This window comes from Nyctibius grandis, chromosome 5 (assembly GCF_013368605.1).
Source record: "Nyctibius grandis isolate bNycGra1 chromosome 5, bNycGra1.pri, whole genome shotgun sequence".
Classification (NCBI taxonomy): domain Eukaryota; kingdom Metazoa; phylum Chordata; class Aves; order Nyctibiiformes; family Nyctibiidae; genus Nyctibius; species Nyctibius grandis.
Window position 1 is genome coordinate 4,213,874 of NC_090662.1, and position 25,109 is coordinate 4,238,982.

General features: G+C 46.6%; 2 protein-coding genes across 4 annotated transcripts in view; one reads left to right on the plus strand and one right to left on the minus strand.

Annotated features, from left to right (window-relative positions):
• Nucleotides 1–7,449, plus strand: part of PODXL (podocalyxin like) — a 52,393-nt gene extending 44,944 nt beyond the window's left edge. The window contains exons 6-9 of one of the 3 annotated variants that reach the window (XM_068401706.1): nt 397–458; nt 560–727; nt 2,318–2,374; nt 3,662–7,449. In XM_068401706.1, the coding sequence (XP_068257807.1) occupies nt 397–458; nt 560–727; nt 2,318–2,374; nt 3,662–3,856 (482 nt within the window). In that variant the 3' untranslated portion in view covers nt 3,857–7,449. The remainder of the gene's footprint in view (nt 1–396; nt 459–559; nt 728–2,317; nt 2,375–3,661) is intronic. The other 2 variants (XM_068401707.1, XM_068401708.1) reach the window with 2 other exon arrangements.
• Nucleotides 7,450–17,759: 10,310 nt separating this feature from the next.
• MKLN1 (muskelin 1) overlaps nt 17,760–25,109 on the minus strand; it is a 103,747-nt gene continuing 96,397 nt past the window's right edge. The window contains exons 17-18 of the mRNA XM_068400578.1: nt 20,741–20,795; nt 17,760–18,090 (exon numbers count right to left, since the gene is read on the minus strand). Coding sequence (XP_068256679.1) covers nt 17,969–18,090; nt 20,741–20,795 — 177 coding nt within the window. The 3' untranslated portion in view covers nt 17,760–17,968. The remainder of the gene's footprint in view (nt 18,091–20,740; nt 20,796–25,109) is intronic.

A 25,109-nucleotide genomic window follows, 5' to 3' on the forward strand; every position in this document is an offset into this window, starting at 1 on the left:
CTCCTCTTTGTCATGAGGGCAGGTGCTGGGTGGGGGGCATCCAGCCTCCACCACCTGGCCCTGGGGACTGATCCTGCACTGCTCTGACATGGCCTGGGTAGCCAGTTACAGCCCCTCACTGGTCCCACTCACAAATTGCCCACCAGAGACCCCACCAGGGTGTCCACAGCACAGGGCTGGGGGATAGGGGGAACTGGGGTCTCCAGGGCTGTCCCCCTGCTAGGAGAAGAGGTCTCAGCTCCTTGTCTGGCTGTGGAGGCATCTGCAAGGGCTGGCTTCATGCCCACACATCTTCATCCACCTCCTCCAGAAAGGGCGTCACCCCATTGACTGGGATGTGGTGGCACAACCTGCACCCCCACCCTAGTGCTCATTGCAGCCCCTTTCTTCCCCCAGTCCCTTTGGACCCTGAAAAAGTCCTCGAGGAGCTGAAGGAGAAGAAGGACAAGTTAGAGGAGGTAAGTGGGTCCCCGGACACAGTGCAGCTTTCCTGCAGATGTCCCTGAGGTGGGTGGCATGGGAACCCCTCCTGGGGCCTGACCTGTCCCTTCCGTGGCAGCTCGGCATCACCAACATCACCTATGACAAAATGGAGAGGGAGATGGTCATCAACGATGAGTTCAGCACGCCCCTGATCATCACCATCGTCACCCTGGCCGGCTCCCTGCTGCTGATCGCGGCCATCTACGGCTGCTGCCACCAGCGCTTCTCCCAGAAGAAGGACCAGGTAAGGTGGGAGAGGGGTGGGACAGGTACCCTGAGACCTTTTTGTCCCAGAGGCATCTTCAGGAGATGAAGATCATTAATGTTGCTATCTCTGCTGGTGGAGACATCCTGGCTTACCCAGCAGGAACCACCCTCATGTGTTGCTCAGGTGGTGCCCAAGTGCTGTGGATGCTCAGGAGGGGCAGGAGCTGCCCTTTGGAGGTGTTGGGGTGGGGGCAGCCAGGGTGAAAGCCAGGGAACAATGGTCTGGTGGTGGTGGGGTATGGCAAGGAGCAGCATCCATCCCTGCTGTCACCCAAGGCAGGGGGCTGAGCAACATCCTTGGGTCATAATGTTGACATGAAAGGCTTTCTCAACCCAACACCCCCTAAAAAAAAAAATCTCAAAATACCTTTATGAGTAGAGGAGCAGGGCTGGGTGCCCAGCATCACCCCAATACCTCCTCAGGGGTGCCAGGGGCTGTTTGCAGGGTGGGAGGACGGCAGGAGGATGGTCCCAGGAGGGCATCGACCTTTAGGAGAGCTGGGCCAGGGCCAAATTTCAGAGCGGCAGCAACAGGATTTAAGGAAGAAGAGACATGGAAAAAAAAAAATTAATATAATTTTTATCTCAGGAAGCAATTCTGGGTGATTTTAGTGTAGCATCCACCTGCAAGGACTGGCCGTTCCCACGGCACCGGCGGGGAGAGCTCTGCCACGTACCCGAGGTTTGCCCTGGCCCCCGCTGCTCTTGCTGAGGATTTAGCTCTGGAGGAGAGACAGCAAGAGAAAGGGGGGAAAAAAATGAGGCCAAATGATGCAATTCAGGTAATCCACCCTCCCGAGGGAGAAGCAAACCCCTGCATCCTCCTTCGCTTCCCTCCAAACCTGCTCATCCTTCCCGGGGGGTCCCAACCTCTGTCCCACGTGCCAGGAGCCGTGTGAAGGCGAGGGATGAGGTGGCCTTTGCTGTAAATGTTTGCAGTCTAACGGAGGTGAGCACAGGAGATAAGGAAGAGCAAAGCGATGCCGGCGTCAGACTTGATTTTTCATGATGGAATGGGGGAGGATGCAAGACCTTGGTAGATATTTGAGCTCTGCTGTGGTCCCTGTGGAGCTTATGGGGTTTCACAGCTGGGTCAACCCTCGGTCGGGGTGAAAAACATCACAGCAGGGACAGGCAACAGCGTAACACTCCCTGTATCACTCAGAAAACAGGTAGAAAGAGGGTATTTTTGGGGATGGGAATGCGTGTCCCTCAAGTACCGTGCTGCAGAGGAACAGGGACCAGCCCTGGCTGGATGCTCTGGAGGTAAATACCCACCGGGCACAGGGTGAGGCAGCGAAACCAAAGCAGGGGGTGCCAGTTCCTCGGTGCGGCCCTTGCTCAGAGCACGAGAAAAAGATCTTTTTCCACGCAGTTGCAATAGGTTTTTAGAAAATCAAACACATTTCTCCTTTCTGGATTTATTTTTGGGTGGTTTCTTTTGTTTTCCTCCTGCTGCTTTTCCAAAACTGACTTGAAAGGTTTTTTTTATTTTTATTTTTATTTTTCTCCACCCCTCCCTCCCCCGTTTTAAACCCTGCTGTTGTTTTACCTTGGAAATAACCAGCACATCCACCCTGATCTCCCCGGGTTTGATGATGGACATGTGGCCCTGATCTTTAATGTGAGTTCCAACGCAGGGATCGGAGGGGCGGGCACCGCATCCGTAACACCCCCAGCTCTCACCCCCGGTGCTTCGTAGGGTTCAGGAGCTTTTAACAGGACTAAAGCCTACTAAAGCCCAGCTTTAAAGAGCCCTTCCCCTTGCTGCACGGCGTGGGGGGGGTGCCTTGCTGCAGCAGGGAGAAAGCGCGGCCTGAGCATCCATCCATCAAGGGGTGGTACCAGCAACCCCACAGCGAGAGCCCAGGTGCCTCCTCTGCTTTTGAGCATCCCACCATCCCTGCCCGCCTCCCCCCCACCCTGTGCAACCCAAGGGACCCCCAGCAGCGCCTTCGCAGCCCCCTGCTAGCGCTGAGCCCTGCGGTTTCCCTTCTCCGTCCCTCTCCTTCTCCACGGATTCCCTCCCACGCCTGTCTCCTGACATTTATTAGGAGCAGTGTAATAAATCAAGCGCTAAATCCCAGCGGATTTTAACAGGGGTGCCGAGGGAGAGCCCCACGCTCCCCAAAAAAGGGCTGAATGAGGACTGCAGCTCCCCGGCGAATCCCTCTGGGGTGGGATGGGGATAAGGGAGCTGCCGTGGTGAAGGCGAAACTGGGATGGGGGTCTGCCAGGGGCTGAAGGGCTGGGTCGGAGCCTGGCGTACCAAAGGACCAGGGTGATGCAGTGCCTGATTCATCCATGAATCAGCCAAAACCACACGCGGCCAAAGGGAAAGGGGCGGGAGGGGCTGTTCTTTCCCTGCCTGGTTTCCACCGAGAGCTCCAGAACAAGGAGCGATAACGGTTACAGAGGGGCAAACGGACCAGGGGCATCGGCAAGGTGGGAGAAGAATAACAATAAAGCAGCTGAAAAGGGACAGGGGGGCAGAGAGGGGAGGGGAAGGATGGAGTCGAGCTGGGGAGGAAGGAGTGAGGTGCAGGGTCGAGGCGAAGCAGTGATGCTCAGCCTCCTTCCCGAGGTCCCAGGGGGATGGAGCTGTGGGGCCAGGGCCAGGCTGAAGCTGGCAGCTGCTCCTGGAGGTTTTCCACGTGTCTCTGGCTGCTCTTTTCTCCTTCCCACCATCAGTTGAGTCTCTCTCTTGCCAGCTCCATGCTATCCCCTCGCTGCGCCGGCACTGACTGCAGCCCCCAGCTCAATCTCACCATGATAGCTTCTATACGTAGTTATATACATCTATACGGGGCAGCGGCCATGGCTGGCTGGGAGGTGACAGCCCCGAGGTGGAACACACAGCACGGCCAAGGTGTTTTTCATCAGGGTTTCTGGGTTTTCTCTTTCCTCGCAGCAGCGCCTGACCGAGGAGCTGCAGACAATGGAGAACGGCTACCACGATAACCCCACGCTGGAGGTGATGGAGACCTCCTCTGAAATGCAGGAGAAGAAGGTGAACCTCAACGGTGAGCTGGGGGACAGCTGGATCGTTCCTCTCGACACCCTCATGAAGGAGGACCTGGAGGAAGAGGAGGACACGCATTTATAGGATACAGAACTCGATCAAGCAAAAAATGACCACCTCCCCCCAAAAAACCCACCCATAATCCTAAACATACACGCACAGAACTCCAAAAGAAGGCAAAATTCCCAACAAACCCCAGAAAATCCCTTAACGAACTGATCACGGCCCCTTGTGCCACCATGTGGGGTGCAGGATGGAAGAAGGGGGGACACGAGAGGACACCTGCGGGGCATGTTATCAACACAAGCCACCACGGTGGCCGCATCCAGATGACCATCCTCCATCACCCGTGGGTGCTCAGCAGGACCTACCACATCAGACCTGACCAGCTGTGGGCAAACGGGGTGGCTCTGCTACTGGTGTCTCCTCCGAGCGTGTCCCCTCCCACCCCACGTTCGACCACACCAACCTCAGCCTCCAGCTACCGAGCAACTCGAAAAAGAAATAAGTGTAAATAGGATGGGAGAGGGAGCACAGCTCCCGACAGCAACCCGGCACCTGGCAATTAGAGCTAGAAAAATCCTCCAGCCCACACGGTTTAGTCATCGCTCTGCCCTCCCCGACACGAAACACCCAGGTACCGAGTGGAAAAAGCTGGAACAGCCTGTTCCCTTCTGATCCAGTTTCCATCCTCTCCCCATAAGCTGCCGGCTAAAACGCACAAGAGCCCCGTGCTGTGCCCCAGGCTGCCCCCAGACCCAGCTGGACGGGAGGGATGCGGCCGTGCCAAGTGATGCTCAGTCCCACACCACCGTCAGCTGCTCTGCCGAGGGCTGCGGGACTGATCCTGCACCCGGTTGGAGACCAGGAGAGGTGCAGCAGCTTCTTGTATTGATGCAAAGGGGAGGAAAAGGAGTCATTCCTTGAGTTCCTCCCTCCCAGGAAGGGTGTGATGAGACCAAGAGCGATGCCTGGTCGCCAGCCCAGGCGTGAGGTTGGGGGTTTTGTGGTGCAGGAGCCCAGCGCAGACCAGCTCTGCCGCTGCGTTTCCCTACAGAAGGGTTGATCACCTTCCAGTAAGGACGCAGCAGCATCTCACAGCCCATGTCCATCCTCCCCCGAGACCGTGGGTCATGTGCACCGTGATGGTTTGTGATTTTTGTGGTCGTGTTTTCCCACGTGAGCGGCAGAAGAGGTAAAAGAGCAACAGAAGCACGAGCCAGGTAGCTTGGTGGTGTTCAGGGTTTTCCATCGGTACAGCCCTTCGTGTTTGCTCCCCACGAGGTTTATAAGCTCAGTCCATATCCTCAAGCTTTTCTCCAAAAGTAGGTAAAACAGCAGAGACCTGCAAAGAAAATTCAGCAGTGAAGCTGGGACTGAGCTTCGCCCCACAGCCCTTGGTCTCTTGTCCTGGCCTCCCTTTGCTGTTAAGTCTTTAGAGAGGGGGAAAAAAAAAATGCAGGGGCAGAGGGAGGCTGGGCTGAGGCTGATTCTGATTTTCTACTCCCCATCACAGCTCCTAAATGGCTCTAAATGACTCATGGTGGTGGAGTCACCATCTCTGGAGGTGTTTAAGAAAAGACTGGACATGGCACTTGGTGCCATGGTCTAGTTGACATGGTGGTGTCAGGGCAATGGTTGGACTCGATGATCCCAGAGGTCTCTTCCAACCTGACTGATTGATTGAAAAGGATGGGGAGTGTTTCACACCTTTGCTCTGGCTTTGGTGGAGCAGCTCGGCCACGGCGGAGGCAGGGATCAGAGCAGGGCTCCATCCTCCAGCACACGGGGAAGAGAGGAGAGGACCAGGAGGTCACTTGGGCAAGTGCATCTCCCAACACATGATGGTGGTGGAGGTCCTGAGCCCTTTGCAAGCCAGAGGGGCAGCAGATGGAGAGCGATTCCCCAGCACAGCCCTTCCTCTCCCGTTTGCCACAAACCGTGCATTCACCAACGCACGACGGGGTGATTTCCTTCGGGCTCTGCCACCAGGTCAAACACGATGGGGATCTGCTCCCAGGGCCACCCTGAATGAGGGGGAAAAGCGGAGCCGAGCAATGGAAATCTTGGAGACACCCAGGTCAAGCCGGTCCTTGGGAGTACTCACGAAGGAGAGGGTCGGGGGGGTTTGCTGGGCCCCAGGACAGAAGCTGGCAGAAGATACGTCTTCTCAAAGGGACTGGCTCTTCTCCCTTCTCTCCTGCACCGAAGGGCAGAGTTTGCAGTGTTCAAACCATATATTTTTGTATGTAAATATTCCTGCTGTTCATTAGCAATGTACTCAACACACTCCACTTACCTGTGCGCTGCACTACGGGGAAGTAATTTCACAGGGGAGGGGGGGAGTTAAAAAAAGAAAGAAAAAGCTAAAGGCCAGTCTGGTAGGGGATCAAAACTGACCACCACGCAGGACAACACCTCCCACCTGGGTAACCCAGCACTACGGCCTTCTCCCCGCTCCGGCAGCATCAAGTTCAGCTCTTCAACGTTGCAGCAAGGCTCAAAGAACCGGTCTAGGCGTTGGCAATCGCTTGCGTGAGCGCGTTTGCTTCCCGAGAGGCGAGCGGCGGGTCGGGGACCTCGTGTTTCTGTCCTTCGTGGAAGATAAATGTGGTGAAAACACGGGGCGGCAGCGAGGCTTTGGCCGCCGGGGCTGGCGGTGCCGTAAGGACGTCCCTGGCAGAGCATCTCCAGGCAGTCGGGTTTTGGCACGTGCCTCAGATCCCCCTTCCCAGCGCAGAGATGCCAAAGTGCTTTAATGAATCAGGTCCAAAGACTTTCCGAGAGAACCCTACAAAGGCTTGAGATGAAGCAACCTTAAATCTTTTCCGAGCAGAGAACCAGTGAAAATATTAACTGCTCAGCAAGTGCTTATAGTGATTTATATTTGAATAGGAATTGTACATTTATTTATTTTTCCAGACACCATATTTTTAAACCACTAATATTTTATAGTAGATGTTCCTTCCCCTATTTAAAGAACTATTTCCACGGAAAAAAACAGTATGTTTTTTTATGTTGAGAACATTCTTTTTGAAAAAAAAAAAAAAAAATCAGGTAGGAAATGCAGCGATGAGCATCTTTGGCCTTAATCCTTCCCTTCATAGACTGTAGCCATAATTGTTAGACCAAAAATAAATAAAAAAAATATAAAAAAAAATCTCCCCCCAGGCATTTCCTCCCTCCCTGCCTCTCCTGCCTTCCCCACGCTCCTCTGCTCTCCCCCAAAACAGCTTTAACATCCGACACGTTGTACAAAGAGATGATTGCTCTTACCTTTTGGCGAGGGTTTTACAAGCAGCTCAGATGTCCTTGCAAGAGACTTTTCTATTTTCAGATTCACGAGGAACGTGTAAATATTTTAGGACCATTTATCTCCCGCTCACAGTGCCATGACCCAAGGGACGAGGTTGATACTGTGACCGTTGCCTACAGAAGACATACAGGAGAAGACGTAATCCGTAAGGGACTGCAGAAGGAGAAGTTACCTGTCAAACCTCACACGTCTGCTAGAGCTCTTACGTACTGTATAGCAGCACCTCTTACGGGGACAGGAGTCTGATTTACACTGGAATTTACTGAGGAACTGGATTGTAGAGATTATTCTTGCATTTTCCTACAAATATATTTTGAAAGCATCATGTTATTTCTGTCAATAAACCTTCTTATGTAAAAGACTTGGGTCTTGGCTGAGTGAAAAGGGGTGGGGGGAGCAGGGCTTGTGCTCAAGAGCCACAACTAGCCCGTATGTAGGTGTTACAACTGGCTATGGTGGAGCTTATTCGGAGACCCAGCACATGGCCCTGCTAGCAAGAACATGGAAAATTATTGGAAAAGAGGGAGTAAAACCAACCCAGAGTTTCAGAGGTAGCCAGCCCTGGAGGAGCTTGTGTTTTTCCCATGCAGAAGGAAGTCTGATAGTGGGGAAAAACTTCCCTTAATTAAAAAAGTAGAAAACCCAGAGGGGTGGGATGCTCAGTTGATGTGGATGAGGGCAGCCCCACCACGGCCAGGGCACCTGTTTGAATTATTGGTGGTTTAGGCTCATGTTGGAAGGAAAAGAGAGGCAGCTGCTGGAGCGTGTCCAAAGGGCAAAGCTGGTGAAGGGTCTGGAACACCAGTCTTATGAAGAGCAGCTGAGGGAACTGGGGGTGTTTAGTTTTCACAAGAGGAGGCTGAGGGAAGGCCTTATCACCCTCTACAACTACCTGATAGGAGGTTGTGGTGAGGTGGGGGTCAGTCTCTTCTCCCAGGTAACCAGTGATAGGACAAGAGGAAATGGCCTCAAGTTACGCCAGCAGAGGTTCAGGCTGGATCTTAGGAAGAATTTCTTCACTGAAAAGAGTCATTAGGCATTGGAACAGGCTGCCCAGGGAGGTGGTGGAGTCACCATCCCTGGAGGTGTTCAAAAAACATCTAGATGTGGCGCTTCAGGACATGTTTTAGTGGGCATGGTGGCACTGGGTCGATGGTTGGACTTGATGATCTTTTAGATCTTTTCCAACCGTAACAATTCTACAATTCTATGATTCTCACACTCAGGTCAGGCTGTGGAGGAGGAACCAAACCTCGTGCCCCTAAGCCAAAGCAGCCTAACAAAAGAGGGTCATCACGCAAGGGCAACAGCAGGGCCAGCAGCAGCGTGGGCAGCTCAGCATCTCCATTTGGGCCTTCAAGTGCCCAAAATAAAATGTTTTGTTCCAGGTTAAGTTTCCACTTATTCAAAGGGAAAAAAACCCCAACAATTTGGTTGAATTCAAATATTAAAAGTCAGTGGTTTGCATCAGCCCATGTTCTAACTCCGTGTTCCTCCCCAATAAAAGTTCCTACAACTGCTGAGCACAAGCTGGATTTATGGGGTACGGACGCAGCCCATCACTGATTTCAGGGAACGGGGTATTTCCTCAGGTGCTCTGCAGTGCGGAGGGGCACGGCAGGCTCCTCCTGCAGGAACAGACACAACGCACCACCGGTTTCACAATTTTCTGCTCCACTCTGAGACCTTCAGAGACATTTTTCCATTCTCAGAAGCAAGTGATGTTAGAACAGATCTCAAACACACACCCTTGCTAGCGTATACATTTTTATTAAGAAAAAAAATGAACAAAATACATTCTCTCCTTATGTACATTACATACAACATAACTACATTTGTAGATATTCCTCATATCACTCATTCATTTATGTACAGCACGGGGCTTACATATCAACCCAGAAATTATCAAAGATGATTTATGCCAAGGAAGAAAATTAACGCTCCAGGCTGAACAAAGATCATCCGTTTAGCTGTATAGAAAAGGGCAGGATGGGGAACCACCAGAGTTCAGGAACGATGCCTGTAACCACCACGGGCTCAACATAGGACTAGTCAATATTTGACTTGTTTATTAAAACACGTGCGCAGTTCACGGCATTCATCACCCCACGGATGCTCCTTTGAGCCCAGGGCTGCCTGCACCTCTCGGTTCAGCTCTCCTGTGTTCAGGTGTCCGAGACAACAACTGCAGGACAGACACCAAAGGGAATTCAGACAGACACCGGAGTCTGCAGGATTGCTGTAGAGATGCAAACGCATCAAGTCTGATGCCAAAAACAGAAAAAAGGGGACAAATTCTGGACAGGGAGCAGACACTCACAACTCCAAGCACTACGTATGGAATTACCAGCTTCTGGGGACAACACGAGGGTTCAGAGGACAAGATAACGAACACTGAAGGTCCACACAAACAAGCCACCACACTGTTGAGCGCTACGCTAAGAGTAGAGGCAACAACTCAAAGAAACAGCTTGAAAAATCCCAGCTAACCAGGCGATGGTGTCCATCCAGCCAGCCTAGTGGTGTTTAACCCCAAGCTACCCAGATCCTGGCTACGCTATCGATGCATCTAGAAGAGAGAGGTTGTTTCAGCAGTTTCAAAGCACAATGTTCAAAGGGAAAATGTTTACCGAGGCTTGAAACTTCTAAAATTGACGCACGTTGCACCTCAGCATTTGAGTGTACAAGGTGCACATCACCACCAGCCCACAAGGACAGGAACGCTGTCTCCCATTAACTGATAATGACCAAGGGCCTTTAATTTTCCGCCCCTTAGCAAAGCGGTCTGCAAGGTTCGGGGCCTCCAAGACTCCCATGAACTCATTTTGTTTGTATAATTAAGCTCTTTTCTCTGGCTCGCGGTCTCCCCAGCATCCCCTCATTTCCTGCTGCGGAGGAGGGTATGCTGGAAGACGTAGCAGAAAATACAGCGTTAGTAAATAGTAACAGCTACTAATAACTCGGGTTTTGTTTTCTTTTCCACTACCCAGCACAGCAACTTCTGAAGTGAAAAGTGTTTTGCACATCAAAACATCAACGGGATGGAGAGAGGGGAGGAAGGACAGGAATGGTGAGGAAGAGATGAAGGAACTATTCAGCCTCCACTGCTAGTTTGCCTTCCCAATTACCATGGCAGAGAGGGGAAAACAAATCAGTGGCACAATAGTTATCTCCTCCACCGTTAGATAAAAGTCTTCTCCAGTACAGGAGTTCTCCACACTGCTTGGGGAAGGAAATCAGGCTGTCACCTTTTGACGAGTGTGTATTACTACAAGGTAAGCAGAGGCAGAAAGATCAGCCGCTGATCAGAGTGGACTATTTGCAGTGAAGTCATTGACTTGCAACTGAGAAAGCACAGGCTGGTAAGAGCCATTTCCCCCTTTTAAGAGCAGAGTTTTTTGTCAAGACTTCAAAAAAAAAAAAAAAAAATCACTTTTCAGCCTCGAAGCGGCTTCCCCTGTTCACACGCTGCAGCACTTCCCTATTTAGCGAAACATGAAGTAATTGATTCAATCCCTTGGGCAGCTAGTTACAAAAGTCAGGATATTCAAAGTGTATTTTCTTATCATTGGGGAGAAAAACCTGCCCATTGGTATTTGGGAAGTGGAGAAGACTGCAACCACGGGAGCCGCTGTTGTGGTCTAGCCTCCCCACAATCATATTAATTAAAAAGCAGCTAATCTCCCCTTAATCTCACTGGCAGCTTTCATCAGAAAACTGAGAACATTTTTAGGCTTTAACAGTCTCTTAAGACTGCCAGACCTGCTCTGATAGCTGACTGTGCGGCACAACCTCCAGCATGTTTGAATAGCGTTGAGCCCAGCTGGTTTCCTTGCAATTGCTGCAGAGGACTGGGGAAAAAAAAAAAAATTGTATTAGTCTCTCCGGTGTCTTAAGGGTAGAGGGCCAAAGCTCGAGGTGAAGCTGTAGACTAGAAGATCCCACTCTTACATCACTTCAGTTTGAAAATGAGCCAGAGAATCCAGCTTGTGTGAAAAAAAAAAGAGCTTTAAATAGCAGACCTACTTGTTAAGTCTTCAAAGTCCTTCCACAAAGACAGATCACATCTTAACCACATACTCACACGAGCCACCACTACGTTAACCCCAAGCCTAATTCTCTTCCCATTCCTCTGCCCTGCAGAAATAAACCAAACACCCCAACTATTAGCTGTTTGCCTCCACTGCTGAAAGATTTGGGATTATGAAAGCAGGTGGCAGAAATCTAGGGCTATTATTTAAATGAACTTGAGAGTTAGTAGAATAGTCTTTGTCTTCTGTCAAACAGCTATCACACTCGCAGTGCCAGGCTAAAAAAACCCTGCAGAGACAGGAGGGAAGGCGTTTCACAGCCCAGAACGTCGGGTCATGGAGGGGCACAAGTAAATAGGTGTTTGCTGCTGCTTTACTCTGACAGCACACGGTGCTGCTGCTGGGAAATCAGCTCCCTCGCTTCCCCATCCTTACCCCAAGAAGGAACAGCCCCTGGGGAGATCAACGTAAATCACAAGGATCCTCCCTGACTGTTTCAGAGGCAGCAGTAAGGAGTATTGCAAAGGATACAATGATGTGACATGGAGAAACTGGTGCCTCATAACCACCACACAGCTGTAACCTTTAATTCTTCATTAAACCTGGGGAAGTCTGAAGGCACAGCATTCTAATAGCAGTGAACAGCCACACAGGGAAAGAAAAAGTCAGAATAAATGGAGGAATACCCAAGGGACCATGCTTTGACCATCACGCTGGACAGCATATACGCTAGTGACAGATTTTCCTTTTAAATTAGTAGCAAAACCAAAAATCTAACCTGGTAGAGCCAGTTTTGAGCTATACACTCACGCCACTTTTCCCAGGAATGAATTGAGATGCCATGCTAGAGCTGAACAGTCTCAACCGGTTTCTGACAGTGCTCAAATCCTTACAGTCTCCAGGTCGTCAGTAAAAGCTGTGCTGACTTACAGCAAACAGCTGGAAGCCAAGACAACATGTACCTTTGTCTGCACCAGGTATAAATTAAGATTTCAGGGTACTGAAGCGATACACTGACAGCAGCTCAAGCAAGTCTGCGGCTGTAGCTATTTGGAAGCAGAGCACTGAATTTGGGTCACTGCAAGTATCTGGAGTTCATCACTAACAAATCAAGTTCAAATATACGAAAGCAAAGGAGGCAGCAGCAGTATGTTACGCGTAGGACCTGTGCTCAAGGAAGATGCTGCCTTGCAGACCTCTACACCTAAGCCATATAAGTTGTATATATACAACCCCCACAACCACTCTCCTCTTCAGAGGTTTATGTATATAACCAAAGCACACGTGGATAATCCAAAACTCCATCCAGTTCTTTGACCTCTGCCAGGAACACCAAAAGCATACCTGCTGGCACCAACTGTGGAGTTTTCTTGTGTGACTCCCAAACGGCAGTAAGCAGGTCATTAACTGCCTTCCCCTCTAAAACCGCATTTGGATCCACTGCCTATGGATAAAAGCATCTGGAGTCAATTTATCCAAGTACTGAGCCATGTGCTATTATAATGGTTCCAGTACAGTAAACCTACTTTTTCCACTCCAACTCTTCATTATAAAAGAGGCTTTCAGTAAAACAGGGATTTTGCCTATAAGTCATTTACCACAACTTGAATAATTTCCAGCATAACCTTTTCCATGACAGGATATGATCAGGTCCACCATACCCACAGGCGTTTAGATACACTAACAAGCTTCTGACGGGACATTTACATTTCAACAATATTTACAGCTTATATACCACTATCAATCTATAGCAAGAACAAGTCACATAGTTGTTCTTAAACTCTCCTTTCACAAAATAAGACCTGTCTCCAAATTATCATGTGTACATATTAAACTTGGCCAAGCTCATTCAGAGTTTCTACAATTTTTCCCCTAATCAAAACAGCAATAATTTTTATTTTTTTTTTTAACTGGGCCCACCTCTGTTTCTGTAATAACTACAGCTATAAAACAACACAAGCACTTCCAGAGACATAAACAAATTGCTTTTACTGTCAGGACTTCACTTGACAATAGCCAAACATTCCTTAACTCTGAGCCAACCACAACTGAATAAGCTAAAATTCAAAGCATACACCGGGACTCAAGGTTTCACAAGACATTTTTCCAATTCTAAAAACAAGGTATGGAAACATATCTAGTATTTTTTGCCATTTTCCCCAGAAGCAGCACAGCATTACATCAACAGAATTACTGCAGGTACAGAGACGTAGCGCAGCGGGGCAAGACCGATGTACAACTTCGTGACAAAGAAAACCCCCTTCTACAAATTCACACACATGAGGAAAATGATCAGAAAACAGCAATTCCTCAAAGTCCTACAGAAAACACTCTTCCAGAGTCATTACTCTGCTTCGGCAGGAGTCTCTTCTGGAAGAAGAAATGGCTCATGAAGACCCTGACGCTTGTGGCTGCTGATTAAAAAAAACACACAGATGAAGCTGTCATGATCCCTTGCCACTAGCCCCATACCTCTGCAAAGAGCCTGCCCTCCTGCAAATAGGTGGGTCCAATTAATTTGCTTACTGACTCCTCAATCATTACATTTTCAGGTTAGGTTATTATAATCAATAACCAAAAAGTTTCAGCAATTTTATTCAAGCCTGACACAGTGCTCCAGTACAATCTTCATAAAGGGAAGCTCTTTAGGGAAGTCTAATTTCACTCTAGTTGCTATTGCACAAGGCAAATACCTTTGAAAAATCTTTCCAATTGAGTCTTCACAGATTTATTTTTCCATAATGAGAGCATGATTTTGCTAATTGACCTTCTGGTAGGAACCTCCAGCTTGATCCCTGAGCTAGCATGTACCTGTGTGCACACGGAGCCCTCCTGGGCAAACAGAACCAAACCCCAACAGTTATTTACACAACTGGGTATCACTACCTAAACTACACACACGAGATGCTGTCCAGAGAAAGGGCAAACTGAACTTTTCCAAGACAAAGTTCTCCATCCTCATTATACTCAGGAAAAGGAAGAGATGCTTAAGAATTAATACATCACCTTTAAAAAAAGCCAGAAGAGGAAAAACTACAAGTAATTTCAATAACCACTTTGCATCACACTTCAGGTCTCCCCAGGATCAATATTTATTACTGGGATCCTCAAAAAAAAAAAAAGGGCAAGAAGGTGGCTATATTCTCCTCATTTTTAACACCACCATCTAAGTAGGTCCTTCTGCCACCTGCCACATGAAAATGTGTTAGGTCACATTGCGACAGCAGTACTTGCTTGGAGAAGGCATTTTGGGAGAACTCTTAAGGACTCGTGACTACTATGACGGGTTGTACAAGACAAACATTAAGAAACTCACTTAATTCTGCCTAATCCAAGTGACCAGAAATCAAACCTGAAGGGCTTTATTGCTCTAGGAAAATGTGTCACTTGACAGGGACAACTTTGCATAAAGAATACTTTAATGTTTTCTAAAGAGATGATCTACTGAATAATATTCTAAGGGGAATTATGCTGAAGGCCAATGTCAGTGAAGAACCAAACTCATGGATCTCAAAAGGTTTTGTTTTTGTTTTTTTTTTTTTAAAAAAAAATCAAGACTGAAGTCTCAATGTCTGTACCAAGTTTATCCCACCCTGATTTCTTATAGCTTTAAAAAACATACCAGAACCTTGTAACTTTGGCTTTAAAGACCCTAGTCATCATAAATGAGTCCCTCTCTGACAAGTAATGATGCTTTCTTTTGCAATACCTTATTCACAAGTTAACAGATAATTTAGAGAGAAACTACTGCAGCGCAAACATTATGCAGTGTTAAATCCATACACAAAGTCACCTTAAAATATAAGGTAAAGGCAAATATATATGTTTGTCTTGCCTAAGCTAAAAAGCCGTCTCTGCTACAGCCTGCAAGCAGTAAGGGTGAGGTTCGAAGGCTTCTCACGTACAGCTTGTATATTTATAACATTGCACACACTGTGCTGTGAAACATTTTCAGGTGGCTGTTTTCAGATCAGTAGGGTCTCTTTTCTGTTTGTACTTCAGTATTTCTGTAACGCTCCCATCTAACGCTTTCCTGGAATATCACCACTATCTTTAAAGAGCTGCATGTAATTAAATTCAAACTCTCCCTGTAACTGCTTGTCAATAACTGGCTTAGTCTGAAAGGAAATTTATCCTTCACTGCTCAGAATTTTTAAGTAGTTTGTAAATCAGGTAGTGTAGCATACACCAATGTAAAGAAACAATTTAATTTGACTCCTAGCTTTAAGGACACAGAAGCAGGAAAGACCCTTGGCAAAGCCACAAGAAACCTTCACTTTGGATTAACCTCTCTGGCCACAGGGTGCCTCTGCTGTTCAACAAATACTCCCAAGCTGAGCAAATAGTTTCTGCTGGTTAATCACCAGCTGTAATCCATAAAACTGTACTCGTGCGAGCTGAAATCGATCTGCTCAGGATAAAGGTAGGTCAATGTTTGATCATCCTGAAGTGCTCTCATTAGCTGGGATTGTCAGGCCTGCGGAAGCAACGTTCACCTCGCTCAGACAAATCATTCATTTACGCTATGCTACAAAAAACCTGAGCCAGGCTTGTCAGGCACCCCCGACGCAGAGGACGTGAGTTTTGATCGAATTTCTGTAACACAAATCAATGCACTGCTCACCAGCAACACCATTCACAAAGCTTTTGGCATTCCTGAACTCCCACTGTGTGCTCGCAGGGGCTCCTCAGCCTAGTTGTATCTTTTGGGTTCAGCCTCACACGTGGTCATCGAAGGCGGATGCCTAGAAGTTTACTAAGAGCCTGGTCGATTAGAAAACTGTCACAAAAAGCAATTAATCACCTGATTGAATTTGGAGAACACACAGGCAATGAGATCAAGTGATAAGGGAGCACAGCAGCACTAAAATTTTAAGTGCTGGAGGGCTGCAGCATTTTGGCTGGTTGCACTGGAAGTGCTCAGTTCAACCTCAATGGAAACAACGCCTCAACTGGAATATTCCCCCCGTACAGCACCAACAGTACCTATATTCGTACCATATAAGCTCTACTTTAACTAGTTAACAAAGCGTCCAAGGTAGCACATCATAAAGTCCAGCAGTGACGTAAAACTTTCCATGTCACTGGGGAAAAAAAAAAAAAAAAGCAATGTTTCAAAGAAACAATTTAATCAGATTTCATTTACTGCACTATGAGCTGAGTGGATTCTTCCACAAACATCTGATTTGCCATCCACTGAAGCAGACAACGTCTAAACAGTCTCAAGTTACAGGTTACTTAAAAACACTGTATTGTATAGTCCTCCTGAAGACGAAGCAAAGCCCAGCCTCTAACATATTGTTCCTTTCTAAGTGATTAAACGCTAGTATGAGTTTTAAAATTTATTTCTAACGTACCAGGACTACAGAAGTCACACAAAGAACATGATAAAGAGGCAATACAATGCAATCAAAGCAAGCAGACACTCGAGCTCTGAAAAAGACACTTCACTAACTCTTTATTTCAAGAGTTCAAATCATCTTTGCACACACAAGACTTCCATCAAGTTCAACAGGAGTCGTGTAGCCACCATGGGTGCAGCAATGATACCCTACTGGCATGGACATTGCTGGACATAAAGCTTTGCAGTCCCACATAAATATTTACAGCTGCCAGTTTGTACTGAATGCTCACTGACACTGTTTCTAACGCTGGGGTTGCGTATCCTTCGTTCCACTTCACAGTGCAGCACCAAGCCCTTACCTTATTTATAAAGAAGGCTTTCAGCGAGGAAGCATATATTTTCTATACATATGCATCAGCTTGCTTTCAAGGAGATTTATGCTAAAAAGGCGTCCCTCACGTTCGGATCTAGGTCTGAAATGCATTTAAAAGTGAATGAGCTGCACTGCACAGGAAGGAGACAAGCTGTTTGGAGCAATCCTCTTTACATGTACACATCGACAAACGCACACAGAAGCATAGGTGCATGTAAACGAAGACAATCTGCTTCAGAAATCCTACACCCAACCCCGAGTCAGGTTGCAGAGTGTGGTGGAAGACCCAGTTCTGCTGGGCTCTGCGAGGACCTGCACGGTTTCTCATCGGAAGAACACATGCGAAAACAGAGCGGTACCTGAAAAGGGGCCTGTGCAGATGCTGACTGCACTTCCATTTTCCAGTGGTTTCTCTGAGGTTCCCACTTGCCTGTCAGGTCTAAGTGGAAGGCTCCAGAGAATGGAAGATAGCCATTTAGGTATTCAGGTTTAGAGCAGATATCAGATGCAATTAGACACTCCTGTCAGCCCGGTTCTGGGACAAGGAGACAAGATCATTTGTAACACGTGCTCCCCTCCACATGACACACTGCGATTACAAGACTCAAGACACATACATTACGGTTACCTCAATGCGTGCCAGTGTCCTGCCACCAAGGTACTCAGCTGCTGAGGATGGAGTTGTAGGATAAAGCAATATATCATGACCAGCTACAAAGGAGCAGAGAACAACCTCCCCCCTCTTTCTCAGGAAACCCAAAATAAAACCCATCAGCTTTAATTCCAGACAACCCACAAATCTCAATTTTCTGCTACAGGCAAAAACAATCACTGCATGATTGGGTTTTATTTTTTTTTTTTCTTTCTCCCCACCTTTTCATCTTACATTTGCTAACTCAAAATCCAAAGTCAGAAAAAATATATATATTTAGTCGGAAGTACGTCAGTTACATTTTATTAACCTACTCCAAGGGAAAAGCTTCAGGGATTCACCATACAAGTATAAAACCCCTTTCAAACACCTAGGGGTTACCATATTACTTCATCCCAGCAGTCAATCAATGCAGTAAAAAAATTAAAATACTGAAAATGGATGCTTTTCCCCTCTTCCACATGTCCAGTGATTGCTCCGTTACAGCGTGATGAGGTCTACCAGGTTGCCTTTAGGAGGGGTCATGTTGTCTGGGAAGAAGTTGACTAGTGTATCAAACAGCTGAGTTCTCTGCGCGTATGTGTGGTCAACATCTGAAAATCCTGGGGGAGAAAGAAAAGGGGAAAGCAAGTCAGTGCTCACTACTTTAAACGTTCAGTTGAGGTGTGGCATACGCCAGTGGTCCATTTTGGATGGATGTTAAATATTTGCTACTTCTGCCTCAACTAACTAACAAGGCTGCCAGCTCTCCGTCCCACTACCATGTGCATTCACACACAGAGATCACGTCACCCCAAGCCAACACTGCAAATCAAAATGCCATAAAAAGCAATAAGCAAATGGCTGTCAAGCTCATTGACAGTCCTGAAGAAATGGGGGAAGCAGGAGTCCTCAGGGGACTGCTCTGATGTCCCAGATAACAAAATCTGTGCAGCTATTTTTATTTGGTGCCTCATTTCTTCTGTCCTCAGGCTTTCCTCATTATCTTCACTACTGTCTTAACCAGAACTGGTACTTGTAGTGCTTGCAGTTTTTCTTGAGACAAGCTCTGCTGATGGTAGGAGTCCCAAGTCAGAGCTGCTATTTCACAGAATCACAGACTGTTAAGGATTGGAAGGGACCTCGAAAGATCATCTAGTCCAATCCCCCTGCCAGAGCAGGATGACCTAGATCATGTCACACAGGAACGCGTCCAGGCGGGTTTTGAATGTCTCCAGAGAAGGAGACTCCACAACCTCTCTGGGCAGCCTGTTCCAGTGTTCAGTCACCCTCACTGTATAGAAGTTTTTCCTCATATTTATGTGGAACCTCCTGTGTTCCAGCTTGCACCCATTGCCCCTTGTCCTGTCAAAGGATGTCACTGAGAAGCGCCTGGCTCCATCCTCATGACACTTGCCCTTTACATATTTATAAACATTAATGAGGTCACCCCTCAGTCTCCTCTTCTCCAAGCTAAAGAGACCCAGCTCCCTCAGCCTCTCCTCATAAGGGAGATGTTCCACTCCCTTAATCAGTTTGTGGCTCTGCGCTGGACTCTCTCTAGCAGTTCCCTGTCCTTCTTGAACTGAGGGGCCCAGAACTGGACACAATATTCCAGATGCGGCCTCACCAGGGCAGAGTAGAGGGGGAGGAGAACCTCTCTCGACCTGCTAACCACACCCCTTCTAATCCACCCCAGGATGCCATTGGCCTTCTTGGCCTCAAGGGCACACTGCTGGCTCATGGTCATCCTGCTGTCCACTAGGACCCCCAGGTCCCTTTCCCCTACGCTGCTCTCCAACAGGTCTGTCCCCAACTTGTACTCATACCTGGGGTTGTTCTTGCCCAGATGCAGGACTCTACACTTGCCCTTGTTATATTTCATTAAATTTCTCCCCGCCCAACTCTCCAGCCTGTCCAGGTCTCTCTGAATGGCTGCGCAGCCTTCTGGTGTGTCAGCCACTCCTCCCAGTTTGGTGTCATCACTAACTTGCTGACATTGCACTCTATTCCCATTGTCCTTTCACCCAGGCTGCATCTTGGCACAAGGGTGCTCTGCAAACTAGTTTTGTGAAGTGCTGCCTCCCAACAGGGGAGGGTTTAGCCCTGACAGAAGCATTGTTTATACCAATCCCCAGACTTAAACCATCAACAGCAAGAACAATAGAGCGGCATACAACGATTTCCTCTGCTTTGTATTGCTTCAATCACTGGTCTCTCAAAGGAATGCTTTTTAATTCAGTGAACTCACTCTTCAGTTAATCAAAGTCAACCAAATTAATCAAATCAAGGAGGGCTTGTTTTTTTTTGTTTTCTTTTAGTAGCACCACTTGATGTATGCATTCTCCTATCTGTAAAGCCAACCTCTGAATAAAGTGTGGGATTGTGTTAAGAACTAATTCATCTTTTGGAATGCTTAAAAAAACAACTTTCTGAAACTTGGGTTTTCTTCCTTTAAAAAATTAATCTTACAGCCTCAACTAGATAACATCTTCCAAGCTGCACAAGCTCAGCAGAACTTCCTCATCCCGCAGGGGTGATAGTGCAGGGGGCTTTTTCCTTCCCCCAGTTCCTTAGATTGGGAATTACGCTTTTGTCAAAAACTGAAGTCAGCCACAGTCCTGGCAAGAGCCTGGTAATTTCAGGACAACACATTATTACAAGAATCTAAAGTTATGCCTATAGCCTTCCGATAGCTTGCCCAGGATTAATCTCCCAACTGTTTAAAAGAGTTAAGTGGATAGAATAGTGAAACAAATTATGGCTTTGGCTCAGACCTCCCGTTTCCAGCCCTACACGCCACTGTTTTCTTCGCTCTTGACATTCTGCCCAAAGAACTAGTCTTGCAAAGAACAGAGCGAACCAAACTACTCCAGGAATTGCAGTTATCACAGCAAACAGAGCCGTAGCCATGCTGTGAGATTCCAAAGTGACATGACAGGAGGTGCTTTATTCTGACCAAAGCTTCTGTTTATTTGGGTAACAGTGAAGCATCAGATGTAATAAGAGACAGAAACGATCCCGGGAGGCATGGGTTTAAAACCACTGGTGGCAGATGTTTTAAATATGCCTCAAGCCATTGGACACTGGTCATTATAAATAATCTCTCAAGTATCTAAGTAGTGGCACTTTGCATATTCAAACCAAAAAGGTCCTACAGTATTCATACGAACTACATTTGATATAAAAAAAAAAAAGCAGTAGAAAGTAATAGTAATGATCTTTATCGAAGGCAACATACTTGGTATAATTCTTCTGATACACAATACTCACCAAGAGTGGTGAAATCCGAGCCAGACTTAAATAATGCCGAGGCAAGAAGCTGAAACTGCAGAAGAGGAGGTGGAGGGACAAAGAAAGAAAGAAAAAAAAAAAGTGTTATTAACTGCATAGGAAAAAACCCAAAAGATTCATAGAAGTTCAAGTGGCTTCGGGGTTGCTGGGTTTTCTTTGCACAATCCTTAGAACTACTGTGCCATACATATGAATAACAGCAGCAGACACTTTCATATAAGCAATATAATTTGTCATCTTGGCCGAGCAACCTGGGTGTTTTTTCCTAGAATTAGAGCAGTATCGATGCCATGAAAGGTACTTGACCAGGAGCCCTAAAACCTGATTTTTTTAATATATACTTTTTTGCCTCTCTGGCAGATATCACAGTGCAGAAATAAGGTAGAGCCTCTTCCACACAACAACATTCCCAAGGATGAACGTGGTACAGTCTCAGCGAGAAGGATTAGACGGTACAAAAACAGGGTAACTGCTACAGCGCAGCACGAACTTACTGAACACAGAGAAAGCTTTAATGGCAACAACCTTTCTGAACTGCCAGCAAAGCTCATATCAAATTTCAGGCAATGTCTTTTTAACTAAAAAATAAAGTTCTTTGCTTGGGAACATCAGAATTATGAGTAAAAATGTTTTAAGTAACACGTTCACAGTTTTATTCTCCCTTAATGTCTTACTGATAGGGAACACAGGAGCTTCCTCTGCCCCCGGCTGCTGTTTTCAGTTACCCACGTTGTACCAAAGCTTAGTGCTTTGTCATGTTTCCTTAAAGAATTAACCAATCCCTTAAAGGCCTGTAATCTTTTGTCTCCTGTCTGTGTGTCTTTACAGCACACAGCCCAAAGGAAAGAAGGGAGGGAAAACACAGAAGAGAAGCGAATATGTTCAGGGAAGGAGTGGGAAGAACAGCCAGGAATTACATATCTGTCAGTTTAATTTCAATTTCAAGAAAAAAAACAGGAACACAGACAATTTGCAGGCATCTAGGAGTGGAGAAGGTGACGAGTAGCAGCCAATGTGGATTTGGCAATAACAAGTTGTATCCCATCAATCTGATTTCTTTTACAACAGAGCAGCAGGCCCTATGGATGGGACTTGGCAACATTGTCCATTTTGACTTTCATAGGACTTCTGATGCTTTTATATGATATTTAAGGCAAATTATCAAGACATCACCTAAATTAAGCTAGCAGGGAGTGCCAAACTGTGGGTAGCCATCAATGGTTTGACATCGAAATGGAGCCATGAATCAGCTGCGTCCCAGCGTCAGCATCATTCTGGGTTTTCAGTGATAACCTGACTGACAGAACAGGACACATTCACAGAGTCCACAGACCTTACACGACACTCAGACAGACTGACAGCATGGTAGCAGACAGGCTTCAGATTTTTTTCATTTCATTCAGTTTATAATGATGGATCAAGGTGCAATTCTCTAGGGTCAAGCGCAAATCAACATAAACAGGAAAAATCAGCCATACAAAACAGGCTGGGGTACATAGTCTCTGTGAAATGCATTTAGGAGTTATAATAGATCAGTATCATCCTATTGCAAAAACAACAAATGCATAGAAAACGCATGAAAAGTAGTAGGATCTTCAAATAAATCAAGTACTCCTGCTGTTATCAAGGCTCGTAAGTCTCATCTACAATAAGGCAACCACATTTGGATGCCCTGTATCAATTAGTAACATGTGAGGAAAGCACTAGAAAAAAATCAAGTGGTCTGAAAATCAGACTCTATAAAGAAAGTTCAAAGGAGTCAGGGTTGCTGAGTATCCACAGAAGAACACCCAAGGATGAAACTGCAGAAAGTCACAAATGTAAAGGCTGCTACAAAAAGGTAAATCAACTAAGTGCAAGAAGCCACAAAAATATTTCAGCAATATCAATTTCAACATGACATCAAGAAAAAAAAAAACACAAGGACCGTAGTGTGCTGGAGGCAATCTGCAGTCTTTTGGGGAGGTTATGAGGGGACACTAGCACTGGAGGTATTTAAGAACAGGTTATAAAGATACAGGATTGACAGACTGCAGAACAGGGGGAAGATGTTGATTAAGTACCCACTTGAGTGAGAGGTCTGGTTATATGAAATCAAAAGGGTCTGCAGTGCTACACGTGTATTTCACTGCTCGCGTAACTTGTAAGAGTTGCTTGGCTCCCAATCAGCAACATACTTTAAAGAGATGCCCAGCATAAATAGCTCCAAAAGTCCCCATAAAATGGGTGGCTTAATCTGTGCTGCTTCTGATAGCGAGTGCCACGTCCTGGCCATCTTCGCCTTGCACACAATCGCCTTACGGGCCTGCTGCCAGCTGCCTGGTAGCACATGAAGCCGGCTATGCCAGGACAAAGCAGATGCCACATGCTTCGAGGGGTTCCCTTTCCTCCCCCAGCAACGCCAGCAGCCATCCTGCTGTATGCAGAAAGCAAGCTGTGCTTGAGGCTGGGTCTCAGGATGCTCGACTAAGAGACCATACAAGCAGGATCCAGCTAGGAACTTGCTGAACTGAGACCAAAAATCCATTGAAAAGACCTTCTGCCAAGTATTCCAGCCCCATCTGCTCTAGACATGACGGATTTCCACAGCTACGAGTTTCCAGCGTTGTGGGGAAGGAGTATCTTGTCTCCTTCTTCACTGCTAACACTGCACTTCAGTTAACCTTGAGGTTTGTTGTTTATTTGTTTGTTTTTAAATTATATTTTATGTATCAGCTCACATTTAAAAAGCACTTTCTGACAGAAAAGTCAAGCATGTAAGTTAAGAACATCAGTTACGGACAGCTGGTTCACTCTGCATTTGCATTACAATGACAGCTAACTGTAGGATGTTCTCCCAAAGGACCCCTACTTTTTTTTTCCAGTGCATAGGACAGAATCACAGAATCAATCAGGTTGGAAGAGACCTCTGGGATCATCGAGTCCAGCCATTGCCCTGACACCTGATGGTTACTGCTTTCTCAAGACCAGGTCTCCTACACACAATATATTGGATATATTCACAGCATATATCCAATGTAGTATTTTCTTCATGAAGTTCAAACTCTGCTCTCAAGAAGGAATTCAGTTCTTCATCAGTTTAATTGTTAACTATTATCATAACAGACAGCACTTCAAATTGTGATTAATTTTGGGTTCCCTATTTGAAACTACCAGAATCTGTTTTTTCAAAATACATAGTATTATTCAGCAGCTTCTGAATTCACTTGCAGCCAGAAGAGCAAAGCCCTCAAGCAAGTCACACCTCAGATCTCTCCCATCAGGCACCAGAATGAAAGACCCAACTAATGACCACCTAGGAAAAACAATTTGCTTAACGTCACATAGCATCTCCATTACACAGGCAGGACCAGAATTCAGTTATCCAGCAGAAGCATCCAACTGCTTTAATCACAACACCACCTATTTTCTTCCAACAATCCCTCTGGCTCACTGGCTTCATCCATTCCAAATTAAGCCTCCATTCAAAAGACAACAGATCCCTTCGTTATACAATTAAATTTCTTCGGAGATCCAACGCACCTTCTGAACTGAGGCAAGGGTTCCTTAGAGATAAATGTATCTGGTTAACTAACATAAAGCTACATTAGTTATATATGAGGAGCGGCTGAGGGAACTGGGGGTGTTTAGCCTGGAGAAAAGGAGGCCGAGGGGAGACCTTCTCGCACTCTACAACTACCTGAAAGGAGGTTGTAGCGAGGCAGGTCTTAGTCTCTTCTCACAGGTAACAAGTGATAGGATGAAACAGCCTCAAGTTGTGCCAGGGGAGGTTTAGACTGGATATCAGGAAAAATGTCTTCACCAAAAGGGTTGTCAAGCACTGGCACAGGCTGCCCAGGGCAGTGGTGGAGTCCCCATCCCTGGAAGGATTTAAAAGCCGTGTAGATGTGGTGCTGTGGGACATGGGTTAGTGGTGGGCTTGGCAGTGCTGGGTTAGCAGTTGGACTTGATGATCTTAAAGGTCCTTTCCAACCAAAACAATTCTATGATTCTATATATGGCTTATTAGTTTTATATAATACGGCTAACTAATATAAGGTTAACTAATATCATCAACCACATTCACAGAGAGGCTAAATTAAGACTACATGGGTAATACTAACTCTGGCATCTTCCAGTTTACGACCTTAATGTTTCCAACATTATTGTTCTTTTATCAGTTGTGGATACTTAGTATCTAAGTTTCTACCTACAGCAAAAAAGCCATTCTGCCATGTGGCAAACCCATGCAAGTTTTAAGATGTTTGCTCCACACCTTCACCTTTTGCACCAATGAAATGGTTAACACTAAGGAGGAATGAGTAACTCCTGTTTGGGATACTGGGCAGGTTGTATGAATCAAACAATT